Source organism: Nyctibius grandis, chromosome 6, assembly GCF_013368605.1.
Source record: "Nyctibius grandis isolate bNycGra1 chromosome 6, bNycGra1.pri, whole genome shotgun sequence".
NCBI lineage: Eukaryota > Metazoa > Chordata > Aves > Nyctibiiformes > Nyctibiidae > Nyctibius > Nyctibius grandis.
This window is the reverse complement of record NC_090663.1, coordinates 54772862-54789784: the sequence shown is the minus strand read 5'-3', so window position 1 is coordinate 54789784 and position 16923 is coordinate 54772862. Positions and strand designations below refer to the sequence as shown.

General features: G+C 36.2%; 1 protein-coding gene across 2 annotated transcripts in view; it reads right to left on the bottom strand.

The window, feature by feature from the left end:
* The window catches only part of CCSER1 (coiled-coil serine rich protein 1), a 680898-nt gene that overhangs the window by 392271 nt on the left and 271704 nt on the right, over positions 1-16923 (bottom strand). For both annotated transcript variants that reach the window (XM_068404065.1, XM_068404066.1), the window contains exon 6: positions 615-692. In XM_068404065.1, the coding sequence (XP_068260166.1) occupies positions 615-692 (78 nt within the window). The remainder of the gene's footprint in view (positions 1-614; positions 693-16923) is intronic.

The window sequence follows — 16923 nt, the reverse complement described above, 5'->3', positions numbered from 1 at the left end:
CACAACGTTGCTCAATTTCAGCCAAATCTGATTGAGAGCTAGGGGGTCTTGAAAACATTAAACCTCAAAAGAGGAATGAGAATCAGTAAACAGCTGACCACGGATATCCCATATGTACCTCCACTGGTCCCATCATTTATTATTAAAATTAACTCCAATTACAGGCCTGTGGCTTACACCGGATTTAAGTCAAAACTGTTCTTTGACATATCTTTAATGTCTCCTGTATCTTTGTGGTAACTAATCATTGTTTCATTAAAATATGTACTTGAAATGCAATATAAAGAGAAATCTCTTAATGGAAAATGACATACACACACATAAAGGAATGCACATATCAAAATGTATCACCAGCACATGAGATGGATAAAAATACAGTCTTATAAATAATGGTTTATAGCTCTAGTGTGATGGAAAAATAATCCTCTCAAAACTAAAAATGTTTTATTCTAGGTATTTCTTGAAAACTACATGGTATATAGATAAGAACATCTGCTGATATCACAGTAATTTAAAGAAAAGGAAGCAGTAATAATAGCACTTTATAGTATACTAGATAACATGATAAGCCAAAATTCATACACAACAATTATTATGAAATTAATTAACTGTACCTTGAAAAATAATGGCTCCTCAGGAAGAGGGCTAACAGGGAGTGAAGTGGTGCTACTAGCTGGACTCATGTCCGTACTCTGAAAGAAAAGCACACAGGAGATTGAATTTCCAATCAAGTTCTACGGACACTTTACATTTTGGGATAAAAAAAAGGAGCTCAAAGCCAACACTGAAAATCCAAGAGAATTAGATTGACAAAGCAACTGCAATCTGTACTGTATTTACCTTTAATTAGTAAGAGCAAGTATTTCACTAATGGGAACGTACTTTGCATTTTCTTTATTTTCAATGAACACCCCATTCAAAGACTGAAACATATGCACAAATATGCAAACACACTGTGTCTACAAGACTACTACAAGAGAATAACTGAGAACACAAAAATTTGTTCATATAGAACAAGCTATGATATACTATTTTTTTAATTCATTTTTGGATAGCCCAAAAGTAAAGTTAGAAGACAAAATTATGAGGAAAGCAATATACAATGAACAGCAAAGTTAATAATGATACACTTCATTATGTACTTCATTATGTACATTTCAATGGACTTATCCAGTTAAAATGCTTGAAAGATTGATCTAAAACCCGACTCTTTTTTAGGTAATATTTCAGTAACCTGTTGGTTAGCATGCTCATTATTTTTACAGATGTGACATATATGAAAAGAAGTGTGGAAACTCTTAATAATTTGTAATGGTAATAATAATAGAAGGACAAAATCTGGATTTAAAAAAAATACACAAACAGTACCAAGACTGATTTGGAGAAAACTAGAATATATGTTATTTCTTGGGAAATAAGTCCTTAAGTGCTAAAATGAAAAAAATCCACCACCAACAATAAAACAAAAAAGATGTAATGGAGAATATAAAAAAACAGGTTTGCATAGGCCAGAAGTTCATTTCCTTTTCACAGTGTGGCATTGCAATGCAGAACGATTTAATGAATTCAACTTATGCAATTAACTAATCAGATATCTGGTTTCACATCGCTATGAATCTATTACGACCCCTTCGATAAGCCCAAATTCTGCAAGTGAAGAATACCACACCACCCACGAAATTCTAACAGTTCATTCATGAGAAGATTTTTATGCAGAGATACCGTATTTTATTCAACCAATTCGTACAGGATGAAAACTGAGACTAAATTGTGGGTACAAAATCCCTATGTCAGATCTAAAATAGAGGGCACAAACTTCAAAGTTAACACCCACTGAGAAAATTGCTGAGTTTACCAGTTACACCATATCTGAAAGAAAAGAAAACAGTTACTTGCTAAATAAATGGGATGCAAGTAAAGGATAAAGGTGGGGTCCATGGTAATTATTTCCTAAGAAAAAGAGAGAGACAGGTAGTTTACAACCCTTGGAACGCAGAGAAGTTGTTTAGGAATAAGGGAGATTATAACATGCCAGAAAGCCAATATCTTTGTTGAATCCATAGCTCTGCTATTCAGAAACATTATAAATTTTAACACAGACTCCTGCACTTGATCATCAAGGAAACTGGCTGATAATATTTACTAAAAGGAAGTGAAACGTAGCTCTTTTAGATGAAACTCAAAGTGCAGACAAAACTGGAGACCTCCTCTGTGAGAACATTCTGCCTCAAAGCCGACAGCTCAGCTGAGGACAATTTGTCTTTTAATTTACACAGAATAAAAAAAAACTAAGAGGGAAAAAAAAATTAAGTACCTGCTTTCCAAACCAAATCAAGCACCCTAATTTGCAATTAGAAGTGCGCAGGAAGGCACTTCAAACTTTCACTGAAACAGCTTCAGTATGAAAATCTGCAAAGCAGATTGGTACCTGTATGCTACATGAGCTGCAAGTTCTTCAGTGATAGCTGGAATCTAACAAGGGTCGAACAGCCATGAGGATGCTGAAGTTGCTTTGAGAAATCTTCTCAGGGAACATCCACACGATGGCCTCAGAAAAATATCCAGTCTTCTGTGATGACTGGACATGAGCCAGCTCAGGTCTCGTTGCCAGGCTGATGTGGCATCGTGCCTGAACTAGAAAGGCTGCTGAGAGGTCGGGGATGTTAGTAGGGGCACCATGACTATATAGCATCTGGACTGTAAATGGTTTAAGTCTGGCCGGATAAGAGCATTGGCAGAAGAGCCTGGGTCTGGTTACAACTGTCCATGTATACGCACCCTCGGTGGCCCCCCAACAACTTCAGTAATTTTCCTCCCTAAGGAATGCAGAGTAGCTTCTCTGCCAGTGTAAATTAATTAAATCCAATGGCGCTAACACAGTACATTATAGTGGAGAACTGAGTGAGACAGTACCAAAATCATTGTTTCTCGAGCTATTAAAAAAAAAACCTTCTAAACTAATCAGTCCTTTGAGAGATGTAAGCTTGCCCTCCTGAAGGGACATATCAACGATTTCAAACATCATCACACCTCCCACCTATATTTACTGTCCATGGGGTATTTGTCATAATCACACTTTGCAGTCTAAAGCCCCCCATACACAAAAAAACCTACCTCTGTGAGGAATTCACCCAACGAGGACTTTTTATTTGATGTTGCCTAAATCAATTCTGTTCTCATAAAAGCATCACTCACTACGTCTGGCTTAAAGTTGATAAGATTTTAGTTATAAATTAACTAGAAGATGCTACACTATTAGGCTATAATCATATCCTATAAATTGTACTAGATGTTAAACATCATTTGTACCATAATTATACATATTAGGCAAAATTAGGTAAATTAGGACAGCTCCTAATTTTGCAGTACTTTGCTGTGTAACTGTAACATCTTAAAATGTATTTTGGATGCACAGTGATACCACAGCTGGGTTTTGTAAACTGAGCCTTTTCCCTGTGTCACTAGAAACCTCTGAGTGTTCCGGAGGGCACAGAATGTTCCAAAGCTTTAATCACCTAAACTCCATTTTTTAAATGCCTGAATACCAAGCAGTTAAAGTATTTCTCAGAACAACAGTTTAGAAAATACTATCTTGCCCGTGTCCAATTCAAACCATTCTATGATTCTATGATGAAAACAACCCTGTGAGCTTTTCTTTCAGTGCTTTTAGTCCATTTTTTTAATTTGGAGCAGGCTGTTAAAATCCAGCAAATGAACATTATTAGAATTTTGCCAATAATTGTTGCATAATTACAACGATCAATGCTCAAATATTCTTCTAATTTCTACAGCTGATCAGCCTAAATATACATCATCCTCATTGTACAACTGAACGGGTATGATGGAGTTACTGCTAGGCCATGCTAATCATTTCTCTTCAGAGAGTAATGTTAAAAATGTGATTAACTATCGGGAAATTTCTTGATAACAAGGCAAAGGAAGAAAAGAGATCTAAGAGAATAGACTTTTCCCACTTCTGCATCCTGATTGGAGATCCAGGATCGGGATCCTGCTTGAGGACAGATTCCCACCTTTTTAGCTAGATTAAAGAGAAAGCAGTTCTTTCTGGAGCTGTGTTAAAGTAGTCACTGGCTTGGTTTGTTTTTTTCCATTTGTGTATACCTGCCTCAAAACAGAATGTTTCATAAACCTGCATATACTGACGTAGATTGTCTAATGGCAAATTAGAGAATGTAGTCAGTGTTTTTTCCAGCAATCCAGAAGATCAAGTATATATAAATGCACATTGTTAAAACCATGCTCCTTTGAAAACAGTAGTCATCTTCCAGTCTTCAGCAATTGTTCTTTAAATGAAAACAGACTCACCCCACCTCATAAATTGGGATTTTTCTCTCTACAAACCCAGTCTTTAATCTGATCTTCTCTAGGTAGAGGCCTATGTATCATAGGTACCTTCGTTAATTGTACCATAAATTATGGATCATCCACTGTGTATCATCCACTGACAGAAGCCAATTTAATTTGCTACAACTGCTTTTCAACAAGGCTAAGCACTGCAATGATAGTTGGCAGACATTGACTTCTCTGGAGATCAGTATCACAATTTATTGATCTAAGCAGCTAATACTGACAGAGAAAACCTTCAGTGGATATTAGAGCTAGAGATCAAATAAATCTTTATAATAACTGAAGAAAAAACAATCTGTGTACTTTATAGCTTTTTCTAAGAAGTAGCGGATGAGCATTGAACTGACTTTCAGGGTGATAGTTTTAGTTGCATCCTAAGTTATGCCACTAAGTATCATTTTATAATCTCAGAGTTCACTAGAACTAGGAAGTTAAATAACTGCAGTCAGCAAGCTCAGTAGTGACATTTTGATATACTGAAGGTAATCAAAGATCTGCAAATGGATTTATTAATGGGTCTGCACAACATCTTTATGAAATATTGTGCTTAAATATTATTATCCCATTTTATCAATGACAGTGGAAAAAAAAAAGGGAAGTCATTTGCTCAAAGCTATGAAGGGCTGTTAAGAACAAAGAAATCAGGAACTCCAAGTCCAAGCACTCCAGTTGTTCATCCAGAGTGCGCAATGCTCCCCTACACACTTCTGGAGTGCTGTGATTTCTGTAGTTTCTATATTATTTAACATCATTAAGAGTTTTTGCTGATGCATACACTTCCCGCAAATAAAATTACTGTAAACAATTGAGGCCAGCAAAATCAAAATTAGTCTTGGCAAGAAAAAATAGCAGACCCATGAAATGAGCTTCCACCTCCCACCCCCCACCATGTTTGATAATTTTTCCCCCCAACATCAACAGTCTCACTCACTAAGAATGTAAGTGCCTCCTTAAAATGTGTTTAGGCCTATTTTCTAACACGTTTGAATATAATCCAGGTGGTTATTCATAAACCTATTTCATATGTCTTTTATTAGTAGGTATAGTTAATTATTCTTACTGATTACTAATATGTGCAATTATCAGCTGAGACATTTGATTATTGTTTTCAGGTATTTGCCTGGTATGTTGCCTAGAGCTTGCTGCTCCCTTAGCTTAGAAGGCTGCATGGGTCTTGCATCTGACCTGAGTTACTGTAGCTCCCATTGCAAGGAAAAACCATAAATTACAGCTGCTACTGCTTCTTGCTACCTCTTTTTAGGCTAGTACGTGAGGTGTGGATAGCCAAATAAGTTTTTATAGTGGTTCAATTATCTACTGCTTCTCAACCAGCACTTAGCACACAGGCGGACAGATTAGCCTCCATTCCTCTACAATCTAAGCAAAACTAATCACCTGAGCTTCGTGAAATGCCAGTGGGAAATTTCACCTCATTTAAGACAAGATGCCAATCTGTCACTTAACAGCATTTGTATGTCTAGTACTGTTTATTTTAGAAGACTCTGAGTTCTCAGGAACTCTGACCAAACACATTAAATGTAATATTTTGCACAATAATTTTTTTCAGCAAGGAGAAATCAGGATGAAGGATATTTTGTTGACTTTTACTTGTTTCTAATTTGAAGAATAGCTGGAAAGATGCTCTTTTAGCCTTTTAATTAGGCTAAATTAATTATAAAGTCCATAACAGCAAGTAACATAAAGAGTATATAATCAGTCCATGGTTTGTTGCAGGGCTGCAATGTTTGAAATAGTTTAGATCCAGCTACATTTTCACATTATTTAATTTATATTTAATATATATTTTATTTACTCAAATATTTACATTTATTAAGCTAGCTATCTCCTCTCTCCTTATATTAAAGGCAGAAGTGTAAGAATACCGAAGTACCAGGCACAAATTACTATTATTACCTGCTCTTCAGTTTCTAAAAGTGGCAATACGAAAATACCTAACATATAAAACACTTGGTAGCCGGCACAAGGAGAATACCTTATTAAACATGTTTTTAAATTTGTAAACAAAGTAGAAAGTGGAACTAACCTCAAAATAGAGGCTCAAGAATTGGAGGTTGCTGGTTTAAAATTCAATACATACAGAGGGAAAAAAACAGTCTGTTTTTATAAGCATATGTCACATTTCTCATAACAGAAAATGACATATAAATCACTACATAACTAACAGATTTATTTAATAGCAAATATCCCTTCCTTTCTGCTCTTTATTTTCTTCTTGATTTTTCATTGCTCACCCTTCCAGTTTGTCTTTACTCCCTGCTTTCCTTTGCAAGACTCATAATAAACAGACACAAGTTTCCTTGATCAGATAACTCCCTGGCACACAGAGGTTAGATGAAGGGTCCATTAATAGGTAGGAGAAAACTGCTTTTACCTTCCCAAACAGCAAATTCAACTAAAGTTAATCTCTAAAAACCCCCTTCACTTCTATCTGCAAGTAGAATGTAATTTCGAAAGTAATTTGGACAATAACTTTGGGGTTAACATCTCTTTGTCAAGAGTTACCACAGGATCATCAATGACTGTCACTGTGTGAGTTGGGACTGCTTCTATGACATATTATATTAAATGCAACGCCAGTCATATTTTTATCCTAATGAAAACCAGAGGGTTGCTTTCACAAATGCAAATGCCTTGTTGACAACACAGTGGAGAACTGATTTCCTTGAGCAAAACTCTGTTCCCTCTTCAGTTTCCATTGTTTCTTTCTTACTTCATTGACTATACTATCCAGCCTTGACATTTTCTTATTGTATATTCTTCCCTAATAATATCATATAACATCAGCTTTTTCTGTTCTTTCAGCAGTCAACTGAGAGAACCAAATACTCTCCTGGGATTTTAATGTGCAGGCTGCCTATTACAATTGCTTTTTTTTCCTTGCAGATCTTTCCGGATTTTTTCTCAAAGCGCCTTCAGTTTTGTAGCAAATATGATGGTTGTCTCATACAATAGGTTCAGTGATGTTTTTTTTTTTACTCCAGTCACAAAGATATTTTCTTTCTCCAAAGCCTGCATCACAGCACTAAGAGTGACTACACTGATACTCCATAGTACAGCCATAGCCTGAATCTGGAAGAAAATGTCTGCATCCACCCAAAGAAGAGTCTATCAGCAAAGTATCTCTGGGCTTTCTCAAACTACTACATCTTCCCTGAGTACAGATCCATCATTTTTCTGCCCTTCCAAATAAAACACTTAGAAAAGAAGTAATCAATTAATGAAATCGAGAAGGATCAAATCTGGTAACAGAATCACCTCTTCTCCCTCCCTTACACATTCATGCATGTTCTGCATCATTTTGTATCATAACATACTGGGACCAAGATATAAGCTGGAGCCAAAAAGGATCAGATATTAATACAAACAATAGATGCACCTACAATTACATTAAAGACAATAAAAACATACACAGGATATACATTTATATGCTTCTGGATATAACTTGTGGAAATAACTGTCTTGATGGGTTAGGAAAAAAATGCTCCTGAAAACAGGTTGCTCTGTACATTCCTCTGAAGTATCCGCAGATGGCCATTGTTGAAGCCAGACATGGATTTAAGTGCCAATTTCAGCAAAACAGTTCCTATGCTCACATACTCATACAATTAACTGTTTTCCATGAAGCTCTGAAAGATGTTCATGATCTCCTTACGGCCTATGTAATGTCTTTTTTTAGTCTACAAGAGAAAGACACAATTCCTTCAAGAGAATAATCTATTTGCACTGGCTATTAATGAATATTTTTCTTTAAGGTACACAATTTCTCGTACACTAAACTCACGTCCAAAAAACTACACATGCTTTATTGTTCAGTACATCCCTTTGCCCATATGTACATATGGATACAGGCAGTATCTCCTGCAACACTGTGGTCAGCTTTCTGCCTACAGTTTCCCTGCCACATATTGTTTTCACGTAAATGAGGATAATGTTTCATAACATTAATAAAATTTATTTTTTAAATGTGAACATAATGAAGCCAGCCTGATTTTCATCAATAATTTTCTGATCAATTGTCAGGTTGTTTTCTACCTTTGTTTTACTTTGTAAGCATCAGGAATAAGATTTTCAAATTTTCACACTGGTGTTTGTTTTAAATGTGAGGCTGTTTTATTTTTCTGTGTATCTGAAAAAGATTCAGATGCCTTCAATTGCTATGCATTTCATTGAGGTTTTAACAAGCCACTTTGCACTTTCTAAATGTTTTGACTGCATTATTCTCACTTCTTCATCAGTTCTCAGAAGGGTTTTTACAATTTCAGTATGGAACCACTTCTGACAGGATATTTTAACTTATTTAGATGCTGAGACTTCACTCTCAAAACTCTCTTGAATTCCCCAATAACAGCTTAAAGGAAACGTGTTAAAAATCTGTATGTGTCCACTGCTAAATCAAGGAAGATAGATTTATTTTCCCCCCTACTGCAAGAAAAGAAGTAAGTGACATTTAACAATTTGAAATATGCCTTCCCTGGCTGCAGCACTTCTGTATAATATTGTTAGAAATAGAAGGTAAACATTTTGTAAGTTAGTTTTGCCATGTTATCTGCTTCGCAGTGTTTCTAATAGTAACACTCTTTAATGTTTTTAGCAAGTTGAATCCCTTTGTGTAATATAAGGCAACATTTCAGCTCCTGAAATGTAGAAATTCTGATTATCATAGACACAGTTTTGAAGCATGCTCATCCTGCTTTTTGGTTTAGCAAGCAGGTTTCAAAGTGGAGTTGGTCAAGGCAGAACAAATATTCCTTGATTCTGTAAATACATGGTATGCTGAGTTTCTACCTTCAAACAGCAGCTTTCATTCTTAAGGGAAAGATTAAGAGGGGTAAGGCACAATGGGAACTTCAACTCTCACCCTGGCAGACGGTTCAACAGAAACTATCCCAACTGCAGTAAGCTCTCCACAGTCTTTGTAGCTCTACTTGCTCTTCTTCCCTTCTCTAGTCTAATATTTACTTCTCTTCCCACCAGCTCAATCAAGATCCATCAAGATTGTCCACTCTTTCTTACCTCTTAGGGTACTTGCACAGCATCTTCTATTCACAGTACTTCCCACTCCCACACGCATCCCATCACCAACACTACTCCTGTTGTGCCATCTATTTGAACCCGAAAGTCTTCCCACCTTCTCTTTCTCCCTTCCTTTGGCCCACACCCATCCCCTTCAGCCCATATATATAGGGTCATAGACATATTAAAATATATATATTTATATAATATATAGAGAGTATATGTAATATATATATTAATATATACTTTTAATATATCTATTTAGATATAAAAATACACACACACACAAAATTGACTGAAGGAATCTCTTTATGTAGTTGCTGTGATATAGCAGCCATACGATTGGTTTGCTACTGAAAAGATACACAGTGAAGCTGGTCAAATACTGCACATGTGAAAAATATGTCAGGTTTCACTACACTGAACCTCCATTTTGACACAGCTTCTCAGCCCCAAGCTCTGTACAGTCTGGGGAGGCCACAGTGCATTGCTTAGAAACTGATGCAACTTGAAAAGCAATGGTGGAGTTAAAGTTGCCTGCACTAGTACTTAGACATTGTATTATTGCTATTTTTAGAGCACTCAGCTGGGCATTTTGCTTTCATTTTTGTGTTTTGCAATGGAATTATATACTAAACTTGCTGAGATATTTGCAATGGAATTATATCTTAAAGTTGCTGAGATATCTGAATAGCATTTTATAAAGCCATTAGCAATAAAATATTCATTTTTCATTTATATTATGTCCAGGAATACAAATGAGTATAATTTCTTCCTACCCTTCAACATTAATAGGGAAACCAGGGAGATAAATTGAACACACCTTTCACATTCATTTAACTACAATAAAACATAAACAGCTTTTCAAATGAAAAATACATAAAAAAAAAATAAATACTGTCTGTTTTCTTTGGAAATATTGTTACATGCATCTCCACTATTGTAATTATATATTTATTTATTTTCTAGTTTGGTAACTCTACAAAGCAAGGTTAAGCTACTGGCTCAATCACCATGTGATAAATCAGTATTCTTTGAAATAGCTTTGGTAGAACAATTGCAAAAATAAATTAGCAAGAGTCAAAGCAAATGAGGTGACATGTCAGCAAACTCCTAGGCTCATGCTACAGGCTAGGAGTTTATTCATATTCATGTTATGCCATGAAGCAGCTGGCACCCTGGCTTATCTGATGGCAATCTTCCTCCATGGCTCCATTTAGGTTCTTTTAACTCCTGCTTTTCCCTTCCCCTTGCATCCGCTACTACAATTTTAGCTCTCAGCAGCTGCCACTGCTTACAAGAATCTCTGTAGGCTCAGTTATGGTAAAAACAGAAGTTTTTCTTGGCATCGTCATTGCATCTTTCACTCCTCAGAACCACAGAGGTGATGGCAAGTGCTAACACCGCTTGGCTGCTGCAGGGAGGCCATGTGGTTGTCACTGCGTCAGCTGCTTCCAGAGGCAAGCTTGTGAAGAGCAAACTACATGTGACTACTTCGTCCTAGGCATGAGCTTTCATCTGAGTTATAAGAAAAAGCTAATTCCCCAGCTTCTTCCTAAAACTCCTAAGAACTCCAAGGTAAATTGATATCTGAAAGGATATAAAACACCATCCAGAGAGATCACAGGATCTGCAGGCAGCAGACACACTCTGGGTTTAAGTGATGTCCATCAGCAGAGCTGGGCTGAAAATCTGGCGCACATTATTCCTTTCATACTCTGGCTCTTATCCTACCACTGCTCCCAACCTTTCAGGGGTGCTAAGTTCAACACAAAAATTTCATCAGTCTGTTTCTTCATGACGCTTAAAGTTGGGACAATTTTCTATTTGTCTGCATCAGATACTGCATACAAAGGACAATCTTGGAAAGGACATTGCTCTGAGAACAGAGACGAATGTTTTTTGGCAAAAAAGTGCACTGTTATACAGGAAATGAACAGATCAAATATAAGAAACTTTTAGGATATACACTGCAGATGCAAAAACTTACTTGTGGAACACTGTGTTTTCAACAGAAGAAGCCAATATTGAGGCAATACTAAAATCAGTATCGCCTATACCCATCTATTTTATTATACATTTCAATTAATGGCCACGTATGTTTTTGCCAGAAGTTCTGCTTCAACCAAAGCACATGATGATGGCTTTTAAAAACTTTTTTTTTTTTTTTTTTTTTTTTTAAACATGCAACACTCATATTGCAACACTGGGATGTTGCAAAGGGTCTGGAAGCTGCCCACATACAATCAGGAGAAAATTCTGCTGTCAGGTTTCAATCCTTTCTAGTCTAATGGCTCCATTTCTTTCACTTAGTTATGCTTGTCTTCAGTAGTATAAAGTCTAATTGGTTTCTGTATTAGAAGGGTGACGGATATGCGCCCAGAAGCAGTTTTAACCGTTGGCATAGCCAGAGACACAAAGTTCAGCACCAGGAGTTCTGGGAAATCTTACATTAAACAAGACCGTATTAATACACTTTTCAAAACAAGGAGAGTTTGCAACTTTTACTGATGGCTCTTAAAGACAATATATTAACAGTGAATACAAATGACTTGTACATCACTTTTCATTTGTTTGTTTTCTGTAAAGAAGTTAGAGAACATCATCTCTAGCAAGCAGGGAAAAAATGCCATTCTGCAGCTTTTTAACTGATGCACACAAAATTCCAATAGAAAATCTTCATCATTTCATTCACAAAGGAGAACAACAATTTTCATAGGACTCTTGCTGAACGCTTTCTACAGGTTATTGTAGGCAGATACCTAAATTTAAATTTAGGTAAAAATACTCTGGTTAAGAAAGCTACTTGCAGGGATATATTTTTCAGGGGATGTCTACAACATCACTCAAAGTAGGAAACAATGAACACTATTATTTCCATCTGTTTACCACAAGTCTCCTAAAGCAAAATAACTTTGCTTTTAAAACATCACTAGTAAATGCTTATACTAGGAGCATGCGAAAAACAAGCCTAATTGCCTGGAAGTCAGACCATGTTATTTTAGAAAATAAGATGTTTAGCATCCCAAAACCAGGAACTAAAACCACCCAGGCTTACAGTCTTATGGATTTTGTAGGAAAATGAATGACTATGCCATTCTTCATGAATTAATGATCCAGCTATGCCAGAAAGGAACCATCTCACCAAATGCAAACTGAACCTAGATCAAATAAATTTATTGAGTATATGTAGTAAAAGTAAGAAAAATCATAAACCTGACCTTAACTATTGATACTGTTAAACTCTTTTCAAGGTAACCTTGCACAGCTTGAAGCGTAATCAAGTAGAAGGAAGCTGCCCTTCACGGACTGCCAGAGCCCCAGACAATACCTCCCTCCCAATAAAGACACTGGATTCCAAATGCCTACAAATGCATTCCTAATGTCCTGTTTCCACATGGATTCCTAACCGATCCTAAACATCAAAAAAGAAAAAAAAATCCACAATGTTTCCCAGTATTATACGAACAAGTAAATAATCTCAATTTATTTTGAAAACACACTCATTCCACTGAGCAGCAAAAGCAATGAACATTTTGAAAAAATTTTGGCGAGAAAAGGGAGATTTTCTTGAACACAGGATGTGATATAATTCCAAATCTTCAAAAAGACATGCATGGGCCTTCAACAGATTTACACAGCAGTGACTTATACCCAACAGTCAGAGATTTAAGTGACACCAACGGAAAAAGACAAGGAAAAAATAAGTGCGGAAAAAATGTAAACATGCATGAACATCCAAATAGCATTGATAACTTTATTTTCTACTTTGAGCAGTATGATCACTTCTGCAATCTCATTTGAATACATTTATAATTGAAGCTGATTAATGGTTTATAACAGAAAATGAATACAAATTTCAATTCTCATGATCATTTAAATACTTTTCAAGAGAAACAGGGCTTTCTTCTGCTGCTTCTCATTTCAGTTTGTGCCTTGGGTGCACAAATTTAATGTTCACCTTACAGCATTTGTATAAACAAGGCTAAATTAACCTGTGAGCCAAAGTCAGCTGGTTCCTCCAGGACTAAAGTATCTTTTCCCCCATGGACTGTCCAAGCAGGGAGCTACTACACAGTTAGGACATGAACATACACAGTAAATAATCTGTTCTGGTCTAACTTCCCATATGGAAACTCTTCACACAATTGCCAGTGTGAAACATAACTAAACTCTATTTTAAAACTGGAAGAAATCCATTGCTCTGTAAATAAAAATTGTAACTGCGCAGTAAGCACCTCCCCTGGATAAATCCCAAATTTTTTCTCACGCTTTACATTTATAAAGCAAAATAGGGAAACTGGAGATTTGAAAAGGTCAAAGCCTTCTGTATACTATCATGCAATTCTCCAGCTAAGAGTACTGTACTCTTAACAGCTTAAAGTCTGCTGAGTGATTATTATCAGAATAATTTCTAAAAATAGCACGAATTGCTAGATGCTGGGAGGAAAGAGAACAGAGTGTGATTGCTGAAAAACAAGCCTGAGAAAAAGAACTTATGTCTTTTGTGCTTATTTTGACATGAGCCTTCAAGCATTTGACTTACTGAATTTCAGTTACCTACACAAAGATATACGACTCATTTGATGTATTATGTTTAAAGGAAATGTTCTGTATTTTTACATACTTTGTGAAATATGGAATCTCTGTTTTCTTTATGTTAAGCAGTCAGACTAAAGAATAAAATTTAATAGTACGTCAAGCAATAAAATAATAAGATACTGTGTTGCTATGGGAATCTGAGAAATTCTGAGGACAAAAGTCACATCTCTCAGATTTCAATTGTATATTAAGAGTAATTTGCATAAAAGACAGTATTACTTTTAATGCATGAAAAAATCACAGATGGAATCTGAAATAACTCACATCATACCGAAAAATTTGCCCTACAGCTCGATCAAGAGCTCGAACAAATTGTTGATTAATAACACTAACTCTAGAGGTCTGCTTTTGTTTATTCTTTATGAAGAATTCTTTATGAAGAATGAGTGGGAGTGGGCTTCTTATGTTACATGATTGTCTTGTGCAAACAAATGACTTTTCAGATGTGTTCTGGAAGGCCACCAGACAAGAACAGATACATTTTGTTTCTGGTTGCCAGGGGATACAGAAAAACATTTTCACATAGTGAATCATGACTGCATTTAAAAAATGGTGTTAGCTGGAATTTCTGTCACCGACGTGTGGATGAGTCTTTCTGTCACCTTCAGTGATCCTGCAGTGATCTACAGTCCTGATGTAGGATGAGATACTTCTTTTTATTTTCAGTAATTATTATATCCTCACAGCCTTTAAAAAGTGCATATTGCCATTAATACATAAAAAACTCATAAGCATGATTACACAGGGGCTGAAGCACTTCTTTGGAACAACAACATGCTGTATATTCACTATCTATTCAATTCCATAATAATGTATACATTCAGAGTAAGATTTGGCATGACTAAAGCCTTGTATGACTTGATTTTCACCCAGTTAAATGACAGCTGAAGACTTTACAGACAATGGCGAAAAAACAACTGTACCTGATAATTTACTCTACTGTAGCAGTTAGAATCAGCATTCTGACGCGTGGTTTTTCTGCAAATCCACTTGTACACCACATATGGGAGTTTCCGTAAGAAGAAACATCAGTTGCAGTTAATTTCCATTGAGCAACACAAATTTGGAGGAAGGAAGGGAAGCCTTCAAAAGATAATTCCTCTGACATGAAAAGAACTATGCTATACAGAAAAAAAATTTTGCAGCTTACTAAAGGATTGTCTCAATAAAATTCCTCAAAAAGGTCTCAGTGATATACCGTCAACAAGAGTTTTGGTATCTGATTTCCATTAATAATTCTGTAGATTTTGTATATTTTATTTTAAGAAAGACGAATTAATGTATTTCTATATGTAAACACTAACAAGACAGTCTTTGTTATGGGCTCAGTTCAGCTCATGCCTGAACTGCTTGCTGTGATGAGATGTGATTCCTGAAATGAGGAATCACTCAGAAAACCTGAGAACTAAGGCATTTTACCGGAACATTTTTGCGAGAGGGAGAAAAGTCAGGAAGCCAAATACAATAGCATCCTTATGATGTAATTGATTCCAGAAGAAACTACAACAGTGCATATAATTAATTTCAGAGGTACATTGCAAGGTATAGTTAAGTTGGATTGATATCAGGGCAATAAACATTACATGTGACTATACAGGGGCGTTTATCTCTGAACCCACTCAGATTTTGCTTGAACAAAACGAAACATGTCTGGAAAAGATTATGAAAGCTCTGAGTTAACCTTTTATCTGACAGATTAATGTAGTCAGATAAGATAATTCAATGAGGTGTGAATGAAGAAGAAAAGGACACAAAAGTGATTGATGGCATCCAACAGTGTGCTGTTAAGAGAGTCAGGGCATGCTGTACTGAAGAAACCACCAAAGAGTCAGAAGCAAAAGAGCCAAATACCCACTGATGCCAAAAATGACAAGACCTGAAGAAGAAAGTTTTGACATATGTGGTTGGCAGGTCTAAAATAGGAGGAATGGAGTATTAATCATAACTTTTTGCTAGGAAGTAGCCATTAGAAACAGAAGGTTTTTGAGCAAAGGAGATGAAGGATGGACTTGAGGAAGAGTAGGACGATTGGAGAAGCATAAGTCTAAGCACAGTCTAAGAGAACTCCCAGTAAATCTGAAAGAATTCATTAAAGTGGTACCGAGGCTGCCTTCAGTTAAGACAGAGGACACTAAAGAAGGCTTGTCTTGTGACAAGTAAGACATGGAAGAGGTTCAGGAGGATAAGTAGGAGGAAGTATTTACATCAGGTTTTCTATCAAAAGCTAATTGAAATACAGTGGGCTGACTGGGGCAAGTGGGGATACTGGCGAATAAGAACAAGTGAGGATCTTGTTATGGGCTGAACTAAGAGCAGGATGGAAGTGTCAAAAGAAAGGAATTCTCTGAGGAATCATTCAGAAAAACTGAGAACTAAGGCATTTTACCAGTACATTTTTGTGAGGGAGGCAGAAGAAGGTAATGCACAATTTCTTCTCCCTGAAGGGGGGGGAAAAAAAAAAAAAGGAAGAAATAAAGAAACACACCACCCTCGCTGTTATTTGATTTGTTCCAGGGATGGACTTCTCCTGTTTCACAGTGTGCTACGCAAAGTACAATCTGAGTCCAGAAAAGAAGAAACCCATACAAGGAAAGAGAAAGGTCTTGCTGTTCCTGGTTAGATAACAACAGATTTCTTGTACAGTTCCACGTGTGTGGTCTAATAGGACTTTTGCATGTAATTGTAGTCCTACTATACCTGCCAATAAAGACAAACAAAAAAGGCAAAATAAAATAAAATAAAGATGAAGCACTGAAGTCAGCCCAATATTAGCCAGTATGAAGGATAAAATAATTCCATGTGCTTACAAATTAATACAAAGAAAGCCATACCAAACCAAATTAAACAGACGACATTAATGCACACAACTGCTGCTTCTCACCGTGAACCACAATTTTTTTGACTGAGAAAAAAAACTAT